The 20,163-nt window shown below is 39.2% G+C and overlaps 1 protein-coding gene across 1 annotated transcript in view; it reads left to right on the forward strand.

Annotated features, from left to right (window-relative positions):
- Positions 1-1,570: 1,570 nt before the first annotated feature.
- The window catches only part of PSMB7 (proteasome 20S subunit beta 7), a 30,290-nt gene continuing 11,697 nt past the window's right edge, over positions 1,571-20,163 (forward strand). The window contains exons 1-6 of the mRNA XM_068914440.1: positions 1,571-1,740; positions 1,852-1,945; positions 2,159-2,256; positions 2,806-2,946; positions 3,760-3,875; positions 14,408-14,466. Coding sequence (XP_068770541.1) covers positions 1,679-1,740; positions 1,852-1,945; positions 2,159-2,256; positions 2,806-2,946; positions 3,760-3,875; positions 14,408-14,466 — 570 coding nt within the window. The 5' untranslated portion in view covers positions 1,571-1,678. The remainder of the gene's footprint in view (positions 1,741-1,851; positions 1,946-2,158; positions 2,257-2,805; positions 2,947-3,759; positions 3,876-14,407; positions 14,467-20,163) is intronic.

Genomic DNA, 20,163 nt, shown 5'->3' on the forward strand with positions numbered 1-20,163 from the left:
AGTGATACGTACTCTTAACGACGTTGTCTTCTGAGGATTAAGCATCTCAAGAAGGAAGACATTTCACTGGGTAAAATGCCTGGAGAAAGTTTCCTTTGCGCAAGAGGTTAATGCACTGCTTATGGTCTTGTTTTGTTCCCACAAGACAGAGAGGGCATCGTATAATTAACGTTCAATGTTTGAAACAAGTAATTCTTGCACTTAAAGTACTTAATTCTTTTTAATCAACTAGATTTGTAAATTCAGGCACCTAAGCATCCAGAAAACAGATTAAGTACGTGGTAGACTTCTGAAAAATGCCACTTCATGTCTGCATCGTTTTAATATCCGTTCATGAGTAGTCGCCACAAGCTCTTTTGTCTAAGGATACATTGGGCCATTCTTTTTAAAAGGTCAGTAAGCTGGAGGAAAAGGAAAGCTCAAATGGAGGTCTACTGTAGGTCATCCAGAAAAATACTGAGCTAATTTCACTGATTTTCTTGACATACAGCAGGATTTCCCTAATTTTGAAAAGGGGCATTTATTTTTTTCTTATCTCACCATTTAACCGTTGCGTTAAGAGCATAGAAATTTTAGGTAGGTTCACGTTTTCTGCATAACAACTCTCACGCAATTAAAGGTTCCTTGTAAGATCTACACACAAAAGTTTGCAATTTTTTCCCTTTTGATCCTTCCTTTCCTTTTGTTCGAAGCTCTTAAAGCTTTTTACAAAACCCACTAGACACGTCCTATAACCTAGTAAACGCCACATTACTTCCATTGTAAATACGTTGGAACCAAGGCAAAGGAAGAAATAACAAGACAGCTTTAGTTTACGCAAGAAAGCAGAGTCAGAGCCCGGACAAGCATCTCGACCGTCCATGTCCTCTCCTGCTCTGACCACAGACCGGTGGCACTTGTTGGAGTGCAGCGTGCCAAGGAAGAGTTCGATGACTCGATGGAAGAACTGGCTGAGGCAGTTTGGCCTTACAGAATAGACCACCTTTAACGGTTTACTATAAATTATATATAAACTGAAGTGAATCTGCGGAAGTTTTGCTGGAGCTTGCTGCAGGCTGCAAAAGCAGCAGCATTCGCATCCCTCCCAGGGTTCAAATTCACCCCTAGCTTCCCAACGGGAACAGACCTTCTCCTCGTCCTTCCTGCCTCGGGCTCTCTGCCACTTTTAAGAGCTTTCTAGGGGCTGCAGCGACTTGTTCTCGCCTCCCGTTCGGGGGCACCCGGAGGAGGGCCAGGACTAACAACTCAGCCTCCGGCCTCGCGTCCCGCTCGCCTGCCCGGGCTGCTGCCTGGGACAAACCCTCCTCTCCCCCCACCATTAGAAGGGCCCTATTTTAAGTTGCAGATCACCAGGACATAAACACAGCGCGGTGCCACAACGCGCTGACAGGCCTGGTCTATTGGGGGGGGGGGCGGCGGCAGGAGAAGACCGGGCCCTCAGGCGAGGGAGCCCTGCCGGCCTCAGGGCGGCCCCGGCCGCCATTTCGCGGCCCTGCCCCATGCGAAGGGAGGGCAGAGCCGGCCGCCGCGCTCCGCTCAGCTCCCCCCCGCCGCGGCCGCCGCCGGCCCCCAGCCGCCCTCGGCTCCCGCCCGCCCCGGCCCCGGCCCCGCTGCGCGCGCAGGCGGCCGACCCGGAACCGCTCGGCCGGCGCCGCCCGTCCCTGCCGCCAGCGAGAAGATGGCGGCGGTCTCCGTGCTCCAGGCGCCCGGCGGCGGCTTCAGCTTCGACAACTGCGCTCGGTGAGGCGAGGCGCGGCGCGGGGCCGGGGCGGCCGGGCTGGGGGCGCCGGGCTGGGGCCGGGCCCGCCGCGGAGGCCCCTGCCCGGCGCCACTTCTCGCCTTGTGTTGCAGGAACGCCCTGCTGGAGGCCGAGCTGGGGCAGAAGGGGCTGCGGCTGCCCGCGGCCCGCAAGACGGGCACCACCATCGCGGGCGTCGTCTTCAAGGTGAGGCGGCGGCGGGCGGGACCGGGCGAGCCCCTTCCCGGAGCCGAGGCCGGGCGAGCCCGGGCCCGTCACGGAGCCGCGGCCGGGGCGGCGCTGAGTCACGGCGCTCCCCCGGCCCGGCCCGGCCCGGCCGCTGTCTACTCTTGAAACCGAGACTTAGGGAAATAATTCCGTGGGGTTTTTCTGTTTTTTGGGGTGTTTTTTTTTTTGCAGGATGGCATCGTTCTCGGGGCGGATACGAGAGCGACGGAGGGAATGGTTGTTGCCGACAAGAACTGTTCAAAAATACACTTTATTTCCCCGAATATCTAGTAAGTGTTGAAACTGGCCGTTGTGTAACGGGGCTTGAGATCAGTGTTGGGGTTTTTTAGGCGTATCCTTTGCTGGCAGCAAGTGTTAAGGTGTGCTTTAGAGCACTGGTTTACTCTCGTTAGAAAAAGCTTGTTCGAATGTGAATAAAACGTCAAAAGCCGACAGAGTTGCCTTGTTTCATGCTCTGAAAGTGTTGAATATATAAAAACTTAATTTCTTCAGCTTTATGTGGAGAAAGAGGAACACTTGGGCTGCAAAGGCTGTTTGTTTTGTTTTGTTTCCTTCTTGGGGTATAACTATATATGCTGTCCGTTAGGGTTACTAGTGGTAAGAGTTTTGTGTCACAGAAACTCTGAACGCCGCCTTGGAACAGCAAAGGAGAAAGGATCCCCAACCAGCTATAGGGTTGTTTTTTCCTTGAAAAAACTTGTGCCTTTAAGGGATTAAAGGTTGTTGAATAAAGCAAACAGAACTCGTATTTGGCCCTAAAGAGGTGTTTCCTTTCTCATCCTCTCCTACCTTCCCAACTTGCTGGTGATGTTTTTCAGTTGTTGCGGTGCTGGAACGGCTGCAGATACTGATATGACCACCCAGCTGATTTCTTCCAATCTGGAGCTCCATTCGCTATCTACTGGCCGACTGCCGAGAGTTGTCACAGCTAATCGAATGCTAAAGCAAATGCTTTTCAGGTGAATGGTTTTCTTATTTAGAATGCTGTTAAAACCACAGGATAAGACCTGAGCTCCTACCCTGGGAGAACCATCACTTAGTCCACCTGGTCTCCATAACGAGACTTTGAGAAAGGTTTAGTAACTGCTCTTTCCCTCGTAGGTTTTTGAATTGAGGTAGAAGAGAAGTTAGGTCTATGATGTTTTAGAGAATTGATGCTATAATCGTATGGTGTTGCTAGTATTTTCGCTGCAAAAGTAGAAGGACAATAATTCATTGAACTGTTGATCGCACCCATGAAAACTTAACTTCCATGTTTGTGGAGAGATGCCTGGACCAGTAAGTAATCTTGTAATGTGCAAGCTTTTAAAATTGTGCATCTCATATGACTGTAATAGAATCTCTATGAATTAGAGAGTTAAAGCAGCCAAGGACATCTCACTGGGGAAATGGAGGAAGACATTCTCTTTTTAAGGTCTCTGAAGAAAAACTTAATTGCAGATACAAGAATTTCATGTTAGCTCTGAACACTAATCTGAACCCTTTCTGTTCAGTAGGGATGCATACAGGTTCATACAATGTTCTAGCACAAATGCAGCATTCAGCCTACTTGCCTGTCATATTTGTTTTTCTGCTTGACACTTAACTATCTCATGTTTTAGTAAATGTATTAATTTAAACTGTTGCTTCTAGATAGTAAAAGTTATTTTTCTATTATGGAGATGCATCTAGTGCAACGGAGGAAAAATTCTCTAGCGCATACAATGTGTTTAGAAAGAACCACAGCTTTATCCTATGATGTGTTCAGATTCACAGATAAACATTATTCCTAGGTATCAAGGCTACATTGGTGCTGCCCTGGTTTTAGGGGGAGTAGATGTCACTGGACCTCACCTCTACAGCATATATCCTCATGGGTCGACTGACAAATTGCCTTATGTTACCATGGGTAAGTGATATGCGCCTCAGTATTGTAAGAGAACTGCTGGTAAGAAGTGTAAATTTTTGAGTTTATTATTTAAAATGTTCTTACTTAAATTGCATGGTTTGCTGTGAGTTCAGACTTAAGAGGGTAAAGTTGTGTTTGTAAGGCAGGTGCTATATTCTGTTTCTTCCTTCACCTTTAAAAAGACTTCCATGGACTGTCATGCTATCTAAATCTAAGCTACCAAAGAGCTGGTATTGGGAAAGCTGCTGTGTGGGTTCTCCAACATATCTTAAAGCAAGATAATCCCAGGATTCCCGGAACCTTACTGTAAGAAATCCTTAGAAACTGAGTTTGCAGGTAGTGCTAACTTGTGGTTCCTATAAAGTCTCACTTGGGGAACTACATTCTTCCACAGATTTTTCTGTAGCTTCACTGGGAAAAAACATGCCTTGCTTCTTGCTTGCAACTGTTGTATTTCTCTTACTTGCTAAGTCACAACTGTATTTTACTCGGGAAAGTGCTTAATTATAGTGACACAAAATCACTCTGGTTTGCTTTCTATATGTAATAATTGGTCTTAACTACTGTATGGAATTTCTCAATGGAGAAGTTTTAGTCCTCCCCTATCTAATGATAGGGTGTCAAATTCAATTTAGTTAGCCCATCATCAGGTTTGTAAATGTTACTGTCCCAAGTTTTCAGTCTGTGTAATACTTTCTGCAATAGCCATAATCTGAGCTATATATTAATAACAGTCATTTTTTTGAAGTCTCTGTTACTGTGGAAGATGCTTTGTCTTTTGATACTGTCATGCAAGATGATCCCACTCCTGCTTTGTCATAGTTCTTAAAGCTGTTCACCATATCTAGAACAAAATGCTTTTTCCTGAGAAATTGCTTTATCCTTCAAAGCACTCTTTGAAATCCAGTTTTGCTTTTAGTTTCCAGGTTTGGGCAACTGTTTTTTTTTTTTTTTTCTGTTTACTTCAAATCCATCTATATTTAGGGTTTGATATTGAAGTAGATATCTAAAGCAATATCAGTTTCTGTAAAGGATAAGCAGAGTAAGTTTTTATATATGTTGGATGAACAGTGAACAGTTTCCAGGTTTTTGCCACATGAGTGCTTTCATCTCCATTTATGGGTAAGCAGGATTGTGAAATGATGTTATTTTCCAGACATACGATGACTTTTTTTCTGTTTTTGTTTTTAGCATGGGCTTTTGGTTATATGTGTTCTTCTTGAGGGGAACCAGAAAAGGGAACTACGGAGGAGAATATGGGGGTGTTCTCTGATCATCCCGGCTTCAGCCTTCTATTTTGTTGGCCAGAGGTAGCTGGAGTTCTAGCTCACTTTTGGATTTCATCACTCCTTGTAACACATCGTTTTTGCCCCTGTTGCTAGGGCAGAGCAATGATGGCTTTCTTAGAGTCTGTGAAACAAAACAGACTTTAATCTACATAATCACCTTACCTCTTCCTGTGCTCCTGTCTTTTCTTTTGGATCATTATTGTATATTCCTCTTGGGCTGTTTTTTCTAGCTGTTAGTCAAAAGAAGCATTTTCTGTGGTCCTTTACATATAAAGTGAAGGATGTGCTTTGCGGTAGCCTGTGATTATTAGAATTTGAGAAATCGCCTTTTCCAACTTGAAAAAGAGTTGCGCCTGTCTTGAGTAACCATTGCTTACTCCTATGTTTTGAGTGTTGTGCTTGAGGGCCTATAGACTCTAAAGATCACTTTTTGGAAATTATTCCTAGCAATCTGGGCCCTAAAAATGAGGAAACACCATATTAAAGAATAAAATGATTGTCAGGGATAAAAGTTTCACTACCAACAGTTAGAAAAGCAAACAAATCGTAAAACTACAATTCTGCATACATCTCAGGCCATTTCTAATTAGGGGGCGTCATAATATTTAAAGCTGAAACCATGAAACTTCTGCATGCTTTTTTGACACTCAAGTACTTCGTCTTGACAAAAACAGTATGGGAGTAATTTTCACGGTGTATATAGCAAAATACAGTCTTGGTAAACGTGTTATTTGTTCTTTCAAGTATAAACAAGAACATGAGGTAACTTGGAAATGGATACTTTGTTTCCTCTGCTTTTGCAGTAGCAGAATGCCAAACACTGGGCACCTTTTCTAGAGAGTCTTATTTTTCTCCCTTTATAAGCAGAAACATTGCTTCTTTACTTTCTGATGGTACAGAGGGAGATGAATATGTACAGGAGAGAGTAAAACTTTCAAACTCCTCAGTGCTCTTTGGTAGCAGCATTAATACAAATCATGAAATGGCTCTTGAGCATTTACCCTTTTACCTGTGATCTCCTTGCTAAACAAAATATAGAGCTCTTTTATGAGCATGTTTAGGAAGATACTGTATTACAGAATGCTAAATTTTCATTCCTATCTGATCTTGATTTGTGACTATAACTTAATTCTTGCTGCGTTTTATAACTACTGTTCATACTTCGTGAAAGATTACACACGTTTTCTGCAGTAACTGTTAAGTTTGCTTTTGTGAAAGTAGAGGGTAGATAGTTTCTTAGCCAAAACTTCAAGGATTAGGCAAGAAAAATGGAGTAATACTGGTCATTTTGATGAATCTCCTTCTCTGAAGGCAAGTCTATCAGCTGTCAAAATGAAAACTTCTTGGGGAGGCAGGCGAATTTAAATTCTTTGATCCTTCAAAATCTATTTATGTAGGTATTCAGAAGAGACACTGCTTTCCTCTGTAGAAAGGTAACTGACGAAGTTCAGTTACTGTAATTTACATTTCATTTTAATTAAAAAAATTATGGACAGTATAAAAGTATTGTAACTTAGTTCTCAATCTAGGAGAAAAATATCCTTTATGATGCCATGTGTAATGGAAGCAATCTGAAAATAGACTTGGACTCTTAGGTGCTTTTTATATACAGGTATGGCCAAACTTTTGCCAGAGAATACTGAAGTAACTGCCTTGCTTGAGGCACATCAAGTACGTTACTGACGCTGCTGTTAAGCAATCGCTGTAAGTTCTCCTGTTTCATAGGAAAGAGGTAGCTCTGTCCACAAGAAAATTAAAATGGGCCATTGTTTTTTGTGCTTCTCCATTTTAGCCGGCCAGTATTGTCAGCTTGAAAATTCACACTTTTGTCTATAAACTGTATACCTGCAGTGCATAAACTTATCATAGCATCTTCTCGTTGCTTATACTTATTCTGTGGTTAGCTCACAAAGGGAGAAGGTGGTGGCAGGGAACTGAAAGAAAGTTAAGCACTGATAATCCAGTTTTTATCAGAGCTTTAATATTCTGCTTCATTTGTTAGAACTGAATCACAGAATTTGCAGAATGGTTGAGGTTGGAAGGGACCTTTAAAGATCATCTAGTCCAACCCCCCTGCTCAAGCAGGGTCACCTAGAACAGCTTACCTGGGACCCTGCCCAGAATATCTCCAAGGGTGGGGACGCCACTCCCTCTCTGGGCAGCCTCTTCCAGTGCTCAGTCAGCCCTCACAGTAAAAGGTTTTTCCTGATGTTCAGACAGAACTCCCTTCAGACGCTTATACACATGGATCAGCTCCCCCTAAGCCTTCTCTTCTCCAGGCTGAACAGGCCCAGCTCTCTCAGCCTTTCCTCATGAGAGAGATGCTCCAGTCCCTTAATCGTCTTAGTGGCCCTTTGCTGGACTCCAGTAGCTCCATGTTTCTCTTGTACTGGGGAGCCCAGACCTGGACACAGCACTCCAGATGTGGCCTCCCCAGGGCTGAGGGGAAGGATCACCCCCCCTTGACCTGCTGGTAACACTCTTCCAAATGCAGCCCTGGATACCATCGGCCCTCTTTACCATGAGGGCACATTGCTGGCTCATAGTCAACTCGTCGACTCCCACGTCCTTCTCGGCAGAGCTGCTTTTCAGCAGATCAGCCCCAGCCTGTACTGGTGCGGTACGTCTTCTGTAGAAGAATGAACTCCTTTGAGATCACATTTTCAGTATATTTAGAAGTCTGTTAGAGAAGAGTAGGGTTCTGGCTTAATAGAGCAAGGCAGTAGTAAGCCAGCTAATATGTATGATACGCTCGCTCTTGCTATGAGTGTGAAAATTGAAAACAAAAACTAAAAATGGCTTAAAGCAAAGCTTGGAAAAGTTTATCTTATAAATGTTACTGAGAATGGGGTTTTCTATGGAGCAGATAAGTATATGTTTATTAGCTGTCTTGAGAAGCTGTGACCTATGAGCCAACTTACTGTACTGAAAGTTGATGAAACTAGTAGTGTTTAGTATCTCTCTTTATAGTTAACACAAACTCTTCAATAGATAAGGTTGCCCATGCCTTTTAAACTGCTAGAATAGTACAGCTGTTAATACAATTAAGTGGATCGTTCAGTTTGAAATGAGAACTGTGGTTAATTTTCAGAAATTCTGCAAAGGTGGTATTGGACCAATAGATGGTGCCATTACCTTAGAAATTGGTAAGTTATTTACTTGGCAAATAAAATTCATGCAACAGTCATGCTATGTGATGTCATTGTTTAGCCTTTGATTTCTTAAAAGAATCAGACATGTCTGATTCTTTTAATTGCCTTATATCTAATAAAATAATAAATTGTAAAACTATAAATGACTTCATACTGCTCTTAGTAGTTGATCGCATGAATAAAGTCACATAGCTACCATTATGTACATGGTTACTTTAGCACTTTTGTTCTAAAAGCCTTAAAATGTGACACTTCTGAAAATCCTGGCCATTCATCTTTCCTTCCATGAAAATAACCCAGTAGCAGGAAAAATTCAAATAAGTAGGAAGTAGAATACCAATGGATTAAGTTCACTTCAGTTTAAACCTTGATTCGTTGTCTGGTGTAGGTCTGTTTTCTGATGATTGCATGTTACTCTTGTTCATGCTTTCAAACAAAGTCTGTCTTGGCACAAATGTCTTTTACCTTGCTACACCCAGTACATTGATACTAGTTGTCTGTGCAGTGACCGTGGACTCTAAAGTCAAGAACTACGCTTGAATCAATGAATCAGTCAAAGCATGTATAGTAGTAATGTTTGAATAATGTTTACAAAAACTGAAGGGTTTCTGTAACCTTCAAAATAAATTTTGATGGGTGAGGGTCTCTGCAGTAAGTATTATAGGTGAATATGTAGTGCAAATAGGCTGCCTTTAAGCAAAAGGGAAGTGAGGTGTTAATCTTATGGCTCGAGAACCTAAAACCTGCAATAAGATGCAACCCAAAGGCAGTGTTTAAAAATGCTGTAGAATTTGCACGTCAGCATACTCTGTATTTCTGAAAGTAAGGTCCTGTTACTTGAGCGAGTTGCTGCACACTCAGAATTGATAGTGTGTGTGCTTCCCAAAGAAGTTCAGTTTCATATCTCCACTGAGTCATTATATTTTCAGTGGCATGTATGACTCTGTACATCTGTAATGTAAATAAAAACTCTGCAGCTCCTTAATTCTTATACTGAAAAACACACTTTGGATCACAGTCAGCTCTAAGGAATATTTTAATATCCCAACTGAACACACATCCTTTAACAATTTGAGAATTAAGTGCATTGTAGATTACTAAAAGTCAAACAACTAATTTATAAATTGAGTAACCTATTGATGGAAGTTTTGTAGGCATTCTGCAGTTCCAAATAGGTATCATTTTCCAAATGCTTTATGTGCAGTTTATTAAATTGGGCTAGTTAATTTCTGGAAATTGAGTATTAAACAGGAAAAATGGTTGAGGATAATTTCCTTTGTTGTTGATTGTTTATTTTGGAGTTTTTTGCTAAAATATCTTAGCTAGTATGTGGTTGTGGATGAATAGAGTAGTGTCCTTCCTTGCAAGGTAGATTTAAAAAAAAAAACAAAAAACAAAAAACCTCTGTGCTTACTCAGGAGTGAAAACATCAAATTAAACTGTTTATGCTGACAAAGGACAAAAATGGGTTTCAGCAAACGATGCAAGATTGTCTGATTGCTTGGCTTGTCTAGGAAAGCTTCTGGCCAAGACTTATAATGAAATGCATGCATAAAATTAAACCACTTGAAGTCTGTAGTTCAGCTTTCAGATACGGTAAGTATGTTCCAGTAGTCTCTAGTGGCTAAACCTAGTCCCCTGGTACCAGCGTTGCTTCATATTCATAAATCAGCTCTTCATGCATTGGCAACATTGGCCTGCAGAGCAAGCAGTACCACCACTGAGACAAGGCCCCTCAGCCAGGAACCAGGGTGAAAAATGATCCCAATCGATGGGACTGTGGAGATCACTGAATTTTTGCCTGGAATGAACAGCAAATTGAATAACAATGAGTGCGTGTGAATAAATGTCCTGTCAGGGAGGCCTGACACTGATGGATTAGGAGGTTCTAAATGCTACTCTCTCAAGGCTGCGTTCATCCTCCAGCGTGGCAGGCTGTGGTAGCAAACAGGTCCTTGCATGATGAAAATGGACTGTGCTTAGCAATAGGAAGTCGTCTTCATGAACGTTGTGCTGAAAAGATCCAGTTTATCTTTTCTAAAGCAGCCATTGCAGTTGCAAAACCCAACAGAAATTGTCAGCTGTTTTTTTTTTTTTCTGTGAATTAACAATTATCTTTCACTTTACATCTAATATGGAAGTTGTACAACTCCTTGAGTAAAGGCCAAATGGGATCTTTGATGTGATTTTATTATAGTCAAGTCCCACAACTTTTTGAACTTAGTTGTAAGAACTTAACGAAATTACAAATATTTCTTGGTGAAGTTAAAGATGGAAATAAACTCTTATGGTCTCACAAGTAAGTTCTCTGGTTCATGCTAACTATTAAACTGAAAAGTTCTCTCAGAATATAACTTGGCATACCAGTTTTTGTATTTTGATTGGCAGTCCACACTTTTATATGTTTAGATGCAGAATTAATACTTAATGAATATTTCTGTTTCTGCAGTGACGCTTACTGAGAACTTATGCAAAATAAATTCTTTGGGTCTGATAAGGCTTTTTTTTCCTTGATGATTGAGTTTCCAAGGTTCCTGAACTAATCTTTCATAGCAGTTAAGATATTTTTTAAAAATCTAGCTGAAAGTGTGTAGCTGAAGATCCCAGATTAAATAGTTATTTATCTAAGATAAACATCTTGTTTTGGTATTATTTTGGATCTGAGCTCAGTTAAACATACTACTTAATGACTGATTACGACACTGCTTTTCTGAATGTTTTAATAGGTTTGAAATTGAACTGGTGTGTTTTAGTAATGTTGAATCTTAACTGATAGTGATTTACATTGGATATTGTGTGTATGAAGTGGGAACATCTATCCCGAGTAAATGGGTTGCATTCTGCAATGTTTGGATTTTATCTTTCTCCAAACATTATGACTGGAAATTGTTCAGCTTGTTTCTACATAAAGGCAAAACATGCTTGCTAAAAATGAATTTTTATTGGGCACTGAATAGATAAACAAGAGGAAAAACTGTTTCCTACACACAAAGAGGTACTCCATAGCACCTTAATACGTAAGACTTCTGTGTTTTTATAGGTGCTGGCAATAAGAAAGCCGTGCTTTCAACTTTTGCTTTGGTTCACAGATTTTTATTGCCAGCTGTCCAGTTATAATGCATACTTTCCACAAGTTTGCCAAGCTAGTATGACCATTGTGGGGTTCTTTGGATCATACGTGGAATTTGACAACTACTAGGAAGCTGGTGTAATTGGAGAGTGAAGTTTGCAACTGTACTTGGAAGCAACTGTCCGCTCACTGCTGGTTTTCTATGTTTCAGCAGCTGGGTGGACTGTCAAGTGACTGGGCTTTAGTGTGCCAGGAGTACAAATAGGTCTTAGTTAGCACGCTGCAGGTGGACTATGAGTTCACATCCTCAGTATTTTTCAAAATAATTCATACTGCTGTTGTCAAGCAACAGGTGACTTGGTTTGATGGAGAAACTCAGAATAATACATCTATTTGTATTTCTAAAAGCACCGTGTTTACATCTGACACTAGTAAGAGTAAAGAGTTTTCATTGTGACATTTACGATTACAAAAGTCTGTTCGTTCTTTGAACGTTTAGCTGTGCTCTGAGACTTTTGCTAGGCACTTCTTAAAATGCAAGTTAGGGGAAGCATGCCCTTCATAACTATAAGCAAAAGAGGAAAAAAGCTGAATTTATTAAACTGCTTTTCCAGCTTTACTTCCTGTTCTGTTAGAATCTCCTTGGGATTTTGGTTTTTAGATGTAAATATTTACATACAGATCTAATTAAATTAACAGACTTTCGTCAACTCTTTGAAAATTTGGATTATAGGACTGTCTGGGCTTGTTTAAAGTTGATATTAAAGCTGGTATTTATTTGCATCTTGGTAACGTAATGAGATAATTAACAATGTAGTTCTTTATCTATAAAGGATTTTATGTAATATAACGTAAGGATATATATATATATATTTTATTTTTCTCTCCAAGTCTTCTGAGTTTCTGTCCCTGGGTTCTTTCAGGAATTTTTTAAAATAGGAAACTGGAGGAATTAATCCAGTCTGATTGTGCGGTGTATGAGACTTCTTTTTACTCAGTACTGTTTCTTCTAAGAAGCTGCAGAAATGTTAAGTCAAATTACTGAATGGTTTGGAAAGATACCTGTAATTTTTTTTTTTTTTTAAGAGGACCTCTATTATTATCAAAGATAGTTTTATTTGAAAATAGAAATTTTAAGAAATTAAGACTGCTTTCTCTTGGCTCAGTAGTTATAACATAGTAATCTCTGTCATATGTTGCATTTATATTTCCATTCTTGCAAATTTTTTTTTTTTTAATATTTACACTATTTTTGTCACGGATCCTTATCCATGGATAAGATTTTTTTTTTTTTCTTTAGACTTCGTATTCTGCTTACAGTAGGCCTTGATTTGAGTGGCATTAGGAATGTAGTCTTAATTTGAGACCATCTCTCAGACTTTTTTTTTTTCCTTCTTCTTACTGGAAATGTTCCCATGTAATTCCACAGGAGCTATTTTATGGTTTGAGCCCTGTATTTGCTTTGGAACAAACCGTATTTTGACCTTGGTTGAAGGTTCAGTAAAATGACTTTTACTTGGTGATTTGTTCTGTGATATCAGCTGTTTGTATCAGCAGTTCATTTCTGCTATTAGTCTCTTAAAAATCCTTTTTATTCCCAGTTTCAGCATTTAAAAAATGGAGTCACATATTACTCTGAGGTGTAAATGAATAGTCATTGCCTGTAATACAAGTACACACTTAGAATGCCCCACTGCTTTTAGATGTGATGTATTTGGTACTGTAAAGGTAATGATCCTCAACCACAGCAATATTCTGTAACAGGAATATCTGTCATATTCATTGGGATTACCATGTTCATTGATTTGTGTCAGTAAATCTGCTGTTTCTACCCTTTAAATTTGATCTATAATTGGACCTCCTTAAATGGTTCAGATAAGGTAGTCTGTATTTCCTCAACAGTGTCACTGTCAGCTTCTCCTTTTTCATTATACATTCAGCAGACTTGATAAAATCAGCAGGACACCTCATTTGAAACTGTTTAATCGCTGCCTTTTTCTTTCACTAAACCATTGAGGTGGTCAAGCAATATACACAAATCATTTTAAATAGAAAATATGGCTTTCTCTGTGACCCAGCTAAACAGATAGCAGTATGCAAAACAAGTTAAAAAGTAATAAATGCCAAAAAGTCTCCTAATTGGTGTAAAAAATTGCAGGTAACTTTATTCACTCCCCAAAAGTAGAGCTCTCTGAAATATGGTCAGGGCCACAGATAGATAAGATATCTTCCTAAAGATTCACTCTTTCTGAACAAAGCAAGCTTACAATTTCAAATAGTATCATACTGCTTTTTATATCCATTTATGGAAAGCGTATTTATAACACCTGCAGTTACAGTGCTTTGAGTAGAGATGGGTTCTGTTACATTACTCCCCTTGCAGTGCATCCTTAAGTGGATCAGAGAGGTAATGTTAAACTCACGTTTTCATATCTGTCATTTTTGTCTATTCAGATGTTATTGTTCAAAGTAAAAAAATAATAGCACAAAATAAATACATAATAAACTGTTTTAAAGTAGATGTGGGAAATAACCTGATGGCAGCAGCCACCTACCCTGTTACCGTTGCTGGTTCACTCATCGCAGTGTGTCAAGGTGACTATGCTAGGGCAGCTCGTTAAAACAATCTATTCATTCTGAGTGTCTTAGTATTAAGTGACATATCTCCTAACGTGGCTAGGCGCAGAAGTGGGACAGGAGAAACAGAGGAGTAAGAATTAGAAACTGTAGCATTCAGTTAACTCATCTTTTCTAACCTCATTTTTGTATCAGTGTTTATTATTAAAAAGAAAAGGCTATCAGAAATGGGACCACAACAGGTCTTTGAGCACTAGATGTAAATTTAAGATTAAATTAGATGCTGGAGCTCAAGAGGATAGACACTTGACAGTATATAGTAAACTAAAATAGACTTTCAGTCTGATTTGTGCTGCTGTTATTTAATTGGTACTTTTTTTTTTTTAAATACTGGATCCAAATACACTGGCTAAATAACATTGTGTCTTAATTTTATTACCATAGGTTCTGGATCATTAGCAGCTATGGCAGTATTTGAAGATAAATACAAACCGGACATGGAGGTAAGAAATGATCTTTAAAAGCTCAGTGTTTCTTCCTTCAGTAATTTTCATGACCTTAAGAATTTAAGAGGCTTGAAGCTTTAAAAAAAGTTAAAGCTGCTCTAGTTTCCTGTACTTAAAATGTTTTAATGTCAGCTTACTGCAAAGCTTTCACAAATTTACATATTGATTTTCAACGCAAAAAAAATCTTATTTCTTGCAAACGTATGTGCTGATAAAACTTGTGTATTTTAATATAGCTCAAAGTTTTTTAAAAACAAATAACTTAACTATAGTTGACTTTAAGATTTTGATAGTCCTTGCATGGTCAGTTTTACTGTTGTGTTTTTTCTTCCCCCACCCCGTAGTCAGCCGTTCTCTTCTTTATGCAAGTCTCTTAATCTTTCAAAGGGAATACATGACTGTAGACCGACAAGATATGGAAGTAGAATATAACATATAGGTAGACCAAAACATAACATATAGTAGAATATAACATAACAAGTAGGTTTCAAGTTGATTGGGTATGTTGAGTACTAGTAACTGCACTTGAATTTTTCACATCTACTTAAAAGTTGTTCCTCAGAACATTTACAAGGTTGTGGGTTGTTTCTGTTTTGCTGCTACTATTGGTCAGGCTTGAAAAATATTTACGTTCATAAAACAGAATCATTCAGGATAGTTGAAAGCTGGTGTTTCATGATTTAGTTTTGAATAATATAGCAGAGTAATTTATTTATCCTTATTTTTAGGATTGTGTCCAGTACATTATTTCTATATCTGTACTATTTCTTTACACCTAGTTACACTATGATCAGTGCCTGCTAAGCTAAGCAGTCAAAAATCCAGTTATCTGCAGACATACTCTTGATGAAAATAAAACCAAAGGAAATAAAAGGCTTTCTGTGACCGTATCTTGTAAAATACCTCTGTAATGTTGTCAGGCCCTCTTTTAAACCACATTAATCTCTTCAGACTTTCTGTGGGTACTCCTTCTCATTGCAATTGATTAATAATTTTACAGTATAGAAAAGAAGAGTTGAATATAAAGGTGAAAATTGAAGTGCTTTGAAAATGCTTTGTAACACTAACGGTTGTGATCAGTTTTCATAATAGCATTTGAACCTAAAATACAGATGTAACAAATCTTACAGCTATTAAGTACCATTGAATAACGCAGAAAAGGTAGAACTGGATTTACTTCAGAAAGTTGGCATATTTTCCTTATCTTTATAGTGCATCTACTATGGGCCATTTTCTACCCTCAAATGTTGGCATGACTGGCATATATTTTCAGTGGGTAATCCAATAACTCCACTGAATTCCTCTCTGAAATGGATTACATAAATTCATAATTCAATGTTGTTTGTCATCCCTGTTAAATTTCATGAAGGAACTTGACCTGTAACATCAGTTGATTTTAAAAATCTGTTTCCGGCAGTTTTCCAGTAGTTAAACTGCTCAAGAGCTAGTGAGCGATAAGCGGTTTCCCAGTTATTCCAGGAAGCGGCTCCTCTTCTGTTGCTATATATGAAATAGCTGTAGCTGTGCTAAATTCCAAAAATGCAGGAAGATCAGGGTTTCTGTGTTGCTGGAGTCTTGGGCAGTATCTGGAGAAACTGGACTTTTGGCCTCCAGTATTTTTATGAAGGCTATCAAAAATACGGGAATATTTTTTAATTAGGCACTCAAGTTTCTTCTGTAAGTAGCATTATGTTGGACTAATAGAGATTCTACCTTTATATTTAATGGTTCTTTCTACCTTTTTTTTTTTTTTCTTTTTCTTCCCTCATGCTGTTGTGAGAATGACAGGCTTTTTGCAGCCTCCTGTGTGGCTATGCGCTTGGTATGTGTGCTATTCATACTGAAAACATGGACTACCAATCTTTGGAATCAACAGCTACAGAATAATAGTCCCCTTTCAAAGATACAAATGTCAAAGAGCTATGCTATGAAACTAAAAATCTTATCTCATTCTCAGCTAGTTTTCAAGCTTGTATTTTAAGTCATTCTTTGTGTAAGACCAACTAAAAAAAGGCACCAAAAATTGGTAAATTTCCAACTTTGCCTATTTAGAAAGGTCATCCTAATTAAATTGTCTTCATACACAACCTTAAATGGCAGCAGATAGTCACTGTTATAACAAGCATGTAGAAATGCAGCCTACCAATTTGTTGAAATGGATATTTAGGTCTTTGAGACTTGCAGGCACCTTAACCCTTTTTTGTTTTCCTGGGCATTCTGTTGGCTAGTAATAATTTGATAATTAAAATAACTAAAGCAGCAAAGTTTTAGGTGATAAAGCTCAGCTGTGCTCTTAAACACTTCTTCATATTTCATTATGGCTGCCAGCTTAAAGTATTTTTTTATTTACATTAACTTCAATAAAATAACCAAATAATGAATGATGTTTCTATTAAAATTAAAACAAATGAAATCTAAAGTACACAACTATGTATTGCATAAAAGTTGTTATGAAATGGCAATGATAAATTTCAAATTCCTTGAGATTAATTCATTAAAATGGGTAGAGGATTAATATTTTTCTGTCAAGATCAATACTGCTTTCCTTTGCACTAATTGTCAGAATATCGTGCTAGGGCTACTGAAGGGTAGTGGTGTGCTGCAAGACCATCACATCACAGAAAAATGATTCAAAGGCAGACTGTCCTGCACCCTCTGGTATCGACTTGCAAATTAGCATCTGGAATGTAGTTAAACAAGCTTAATGAAAGTAGCAGCTGAATACTACTGGAAAAGGCAGTCAGCCTTTTTCCCCTCTGATATATATTCTGTACTATTGAAGCTGATCACCAAACACATCGTGTGAGCACAGTTAAAAAAAATTAGCATTTATTTGAAGAATAGGAACTGTTTTTCATTCTGTTATGCTTTTGGCATGCACTGGTGTCCCATGAGAGCCATGCCACAGCAGATAGTGCACAATATTTATAAGTCCATGACAGGCAATAATAGCAACTTGAAAAATTCTTTTGCTAGAATTTCAAGTTGAGAGCTGCCAAAAGCTGAGAGGATCAAATCTGCAGTGGCAGCTGCTGTGCCCTACAGTTAGAATCGTAGACTTTGAAGATGCTCAACTTAAAAAAAAAAAAAAAAAAAAAAAAAAAAAGACTGCAGGCTTAGCCAATTTTTGCAGGTTTCTAGAGCCCTGGCTCTCTGCCTTTTGAAGATGAGTTGCTGAAGCTTCTACCACTGCCTGAGGCATGCTAACACCAGCAGGATGTGTGGTGTGTGTTGTTTTTTTTTTTTTTCCCATAGACTTAGTGTATCTTCAGATTTAAGTAGCACATGCTTTATCAATGCCAACTGTGATGGTTCTTTCCCTGGTTGCAATGCTGGGAGATGATCTTTACCCAACATCCTTCAGAGAAACTGCAAAGATAGATGGTGACGTACACAAGTGCCACTTCTGCAGTCTGATTTATGGAGGCATGTTTCATTATGAAGCAAGTGCTGGCCTCTAGAGGAACCATTATAGATTGCTGAAGATGTGAACACTTTCAGCCCTGAAGGCCTGTAGATGCTTCAAAAATGTAATGCCAAGCACCTAACTACTGTAGAACAATATTAATCTGTCATGTGGGCAGCTATAGATCTACTTTAAAAAACATAAGTGGAAGAACAGCACATCTAATGGAGTGTTTTGAGCTTAGATCTTTCAGAGCAGCCGATTTTTCTTTCAATAGTTTCAGTAGAGTAGCCACATGGCTTTAAACCTTACAGTCAGGTTTGCAAATACATTCACAGATTCCGATGTTAAAAATATTAATGAAGAAATAGATACGGGAACCATAATGACCTAAGAAAAATTCTCTCTGCAGTATTAAATGCTGGAATTCTAGATTTATCTGTATTGTAGTTTTTGGGCTCCTAGGGAGATTTGGGGGAGGGGAGATTATGTATTTCATGCTGGTATTTGACTGTATCTGTTCATGCTCGTATCTGTTTGAAAAGTAAGAGTTTGTCTTTATAAGAATTACTTGATGTACAGTGAGGCTACAGTCAATGAGGTTTTAGTCATCTGACAACAGCTTTGTGCTCAAGCAAGGAAGCAGGCTGCTTGCAACTCTTTCCTGTACTTCACCCAAACAACCAGGCTTAATAAAAAGTAAATCTTTGTGGAAAGAGTTCAGGGGCACAGAATAGGTGGGAAAAAATAGGAGCTAGTGTCTAGCAGATATTCAGTAATCACTTCTGAAACAGATTATGCCCTAAGTGTGAGCTATTTACAATCATTTAGTATACCTTTTTAGTATGTGATGGGAAGTCAGGTGCTAATGAATGAGAACAGAAAGACTCTGCAGGACTAGGAACAGATTTTAAAAAGTTGGTTTTCACTATATTCCACTTGAACCGTAGATACTTATCTTCCTGTGGCAGGAGCTGTGCTCTCCAAAAAGTTACGTTAACCGCATCTTGTTCTCTACCAGAGACTTGCACCCCTGCACCTCTTAGCCAGGTTTGCTTTTGTTATCATTCTGCAATGATTATGCTAACTTGTTTGGTTTTGACAAGCGTGGGTTAGGGAGCAATGTTATGAGCAGTTCAGCTGGCAAGTTTGGATAATTCTGTGCAAAAGGCAGAAGTGACAAGCAGATGAGGGCAAGTTGGAGGTAGGAACCTTCCCGGCAAATAGTTGCAGCTGTCAGAGTATGCATGTTCACAAAGGAAAAACAATAAAAAGGAAGAGATTGGAAGTGGTCTAGTTGTAAAATGTGTAGACTGGGGCTTTTCTGGCCCACGGTTTTGTTTCTGGCTTTGCCTCTAACTTTTGAGGTACTTGTGAGCAGCCCCGTATCCCCCAAACGAAGGCATGAAGAGTGCCTTCCCAGGAAGGCTCTGTGTGCATTGAAAGTCTTTGTTGCGTCAAAGTGGAAGATGGTGTAAATGCCAGGCTCATACTTTTTATTTTGGTTAAAAAAATACATAAGGCGTAGTACAAAATTTTATGAAAACATGTCATTTTCTTCCATTTTTAAACAGCTGATATAGAAATCATTCAAAATATGTTTCTGTGCTTGTATTTCCTACTGTCCCTCAATATTGTGGTGGTATTTTTGTTTATTAACCACTAACAGTAATACTGAGCTATTTTTGGAAACTGTCAAAACTCTCTAATCTTCAACAATAGTTGTCTCATCAGTCTTATTTAGACTGCATCTGTGTGATTCAAGGCTCAAGAGCAATGACACGCTGCATATGAATTCTGTATTCATTAGTGATGGTGATCAAAATGCCTGTGTCCCCACCATAGGGCTCAGGTGTGGAAGTCTGCAGGCTAATCCCACCAGCTGACATTCAGAGGTTTAATGACTCCATAGGAAGGTGACCACTTGCTGGGAGGTTTGTCGGCTGAACTCAGACAGCAGACAATAGAGATCAAGCCAGACTATCAGAGTTAAGCTGAAGAGCCTGCCTGAGATACTTGAACCCCTGTTGGTGTCAAACACAGAGATTAAGTAAATGAAAAAAAATCTGACTCCTTGTACAAAAATAAGAACTTAGTATTTTTGTGCTCTGTATATCTGTTTATTTCATTACTCGGTGACTGTTAGTGGCATCTCTTCACTGCCTTTTACTGACAGGGCTCATGTTGATACAGATTTCATGCTTTCCTTACACACCCATGCTATTTTCTCCTTTAGAGACATGTATTGACATGGGTAAATATCAGGTGTTAGTGCAAACAGTCATCCA

Source organism: Struthio camelus, chromosome 20 (assembly GCF_040807025.1).
Source record: "Struthio camelus isolate bStrCam1 chromosome 20, bStrCam1.hap1, whole genome shotgun sequence".
Classification (NCBI taxonomy): Eukaryota; Metazoa; Chordata; class Aves; order Struthioniformes; family Struthionidae; genus Struthio; species Struthio camelus.